This window comes from Myotis brandtii, unplaced genomic scaffold, assembly GCF_000412655.1.
Source record: "Myotis brandtii unplaced genomic scaffold, ASM41265v1 scaffold1392, whole genome shotgun sequence".
In the NCBI taxonomy this organism is placed as follows: Eukaryota; Metazoa; Chordata; class Mammalia; order Chiroptera; family Vespertilionidae; genus Myotis; species Myotis brandtii.
Window position 1 is genome coordinate 57,387 of NW_005354974.1, and position 2,187 is coordinate 59,573.

Genomic DNA, 2,187 nt, shown 5'->3' on the forward strand with positions numbered 1-2,187 from the left:
TATATATATACATGCCACTGCGGGGAGGCCAGGAGAGGCCATCTTACCGGTAAAGGAGGAATCGGATGCAATTACCTGGCCCAGCGGTGGGAGCCCCCAAGCAAGTGATAGCAGCTCTTGAGGACAGGAAATTTATTCCCCTTTTTCCACATGTAGACTCGCAAGGAGAGGTCGAAAGAAGAGGTGATGACTCGGCTCTGGTCCTTGAAATGAAAGCTACATGAGGCGGGGATGTGGTCTCCGGGGGTTGGGCTCCTCGATCCGGGCCGGGGGGTGCGGCACTCACCACACACAAGGATGTGATGGACTGCTGATGGTCCTGGAAGGCTGCCAGCTGCAGGCCGTGGATGGTGAAGAGCACCAGCTCAGACCCCGACACCAGCAGCACCACTTGGGAGCCGTGCCCCTTCATGAGGTGAGGAGGCATCATGGTGTCTGGCAGGTTGAAAGTTGCGATCTGCTGTACTTTTTGAAAGAAAAACACACCGATTGTCATTTCTTGATAGCAGCTGGAGTCTGGGACAGGCGTGCCTCACCTAAGATGACGCAGCACATTGAAAAGGGCAAGGGCTTCAGTTACAGCAGCGTTCAAGGCTGAACCATACGTTTACTCCCTCAGCCTCCCATGCATTGGCTCTACCGCACTGAATCCGGTGCCTGGCTTACAGGGGATACTGTGCAGGTGGAAGTGACAGTACCTGGCACACAGCACCATCCAGAGAATGGGGAGAATGAACACCCTTCCTCATCTAGGACAGGGTGATATGAAAAAGGGTCACAAGAGAACCAAGACATTTACGACATCTGCCCAAAACTACTGTTGAAGACAGTCTTTTACCCTGTATAGCATTCCTTGTTTTTTAAAAAAAATCAACTTGATCACTTCCTAATGGAGTTTAGCACCAGGAAGAAAAAATTACCTCTTTTGAAAAATTCATGTGCTTTCTCTTATCAGACAAGGGATTATTCCATATTCTGTTTTCCCTTTTTCCTCGGCTGCCAGGAAGCTCAGAATAAAAACTAAGGTCAAATGATGACATGAAAACAAATGAACATAAAACCAAAGGAAAACAGCGAAGGACCACAGGGAAGGCCTGTCTGGGAGACAGGGAAGGAGAGGGCTGTGGGTCTTACTTTCCTATGGACTAGAAGCTCCTTGGGGAAGAGACAGGTGTGGCTTTTATCCATCTTTGCCTGCACTGTGCTGAGAACAGTGCCTTGGATACAGCGGTGAAAAGAAGCAGGGACAAATGGAAGCAGGAAAATAAGTCAGGAGAGGGCAGACTGTAAGCTGACAGTAGTTAACATTTGAATTCAGGGCTACGCAGAGGGCCTGACACAGAGCAGGTGCTCAACCACTCACACAGTATATAACATCACAAACAAGGAAACATTCGTTGGGTCACTATATTCTCTGTGAGAAAAGAAAAAGTGTCCCAAAGGAAACATGAGGAATCTGTGCTTGAAGCATGAAGCATCCTATGCAACGTTGGTGACATGCAGGCCCACAGGTCCTGTTGGGGATCCTTACCCAGAACGTTCATTGCATCCCTGGACTTCTTAGCCCCTAGCTCGTAGGTGGTGACCACCCACTGCACGCCGTTGTCATCTCTGTGCACCACCACCAGCCTGGCTGCCTCATCGGGGGCCCAGCAGGCTTTGGAAGTCAGCCCGATGGGGAGAGCGGTGGAGACAGGAGGCTCGTCTTCCAGTGGACACAGCAAGGAGTGCGAGTGGAACACCTGGGGAACAGCACCGCCGGCCTCAGTGCGATGACGGGGACGCCTCCGACCCCGGAGCACTCTCCAGCGGCTCGCTCAGGGACCCACACCCACAGTGACCTTCCGGGTGTTAGGGAGCGGCTGTGCCACTCGCAGACCCTCCTTTCCAGGTGGCTCGGGCCAGGGAGCAGGTCAATCCCAGCCCACGTCTGGCCACGGAAGATGTCTAGGTGCACGAGTCCCAGTGAGGGCAGGGGTGAGTGACTCCAGTAAATGGCTCTTCTGCTTCTGAGCAGCTGCACAGCACTGTCCTACTTCTGTCTCCAGTGTCTGCCTCCAGGTTCCCTTCCTATTTCCAGGCAGTCTGGTCCCAAACACTTCTTCTCGGGCTCTAGGACTGCTATGTCAAGAGGTCCCCCTCCTGGTGACCACTGCCCCCCGCCAGTCCCCTTCCTGAGCCTCTCTC

At 53.0% G+C, this 2,187-nt stretch overlaps 1 protein-coding gene across 9 annotated transcripts in view; it reads right to left on the minus strand.

Moving 5' to 3' along the window:
* The window catches only part of LOC102247791 (F-box/WD repeat-containing protein 12), a 46,502-nt gene that overhangs the window by 11,947 nt on the left and 32,368 nt on the right, over positions 1-2,187 (minus strand). For all 9 annotated transcript variants that reach the window (XR_001361026.1, XR_001361023.1, XR_001361024.1 and 6 more), the window contains exons 7-9: positions 1,532-1,742; positions 287-465; positions 76-203 (exon numbers count right to left, since the gene is read on the minus strand). Coding sequence is in view for 3 of the 9 variants with exons in the window: in XM_005860759.2 (XP_005860821.1) it covers positions 76-203; positions 287-465; positions 1,532-1,742 (518 nt within the window). In the remaining 6 variants the exon portion in view is untranslated. The remainder of the gene's footprint in view (positions 1-75; positions 204-286; positions 466-1,531; positions 1,743-2,187) is intronic.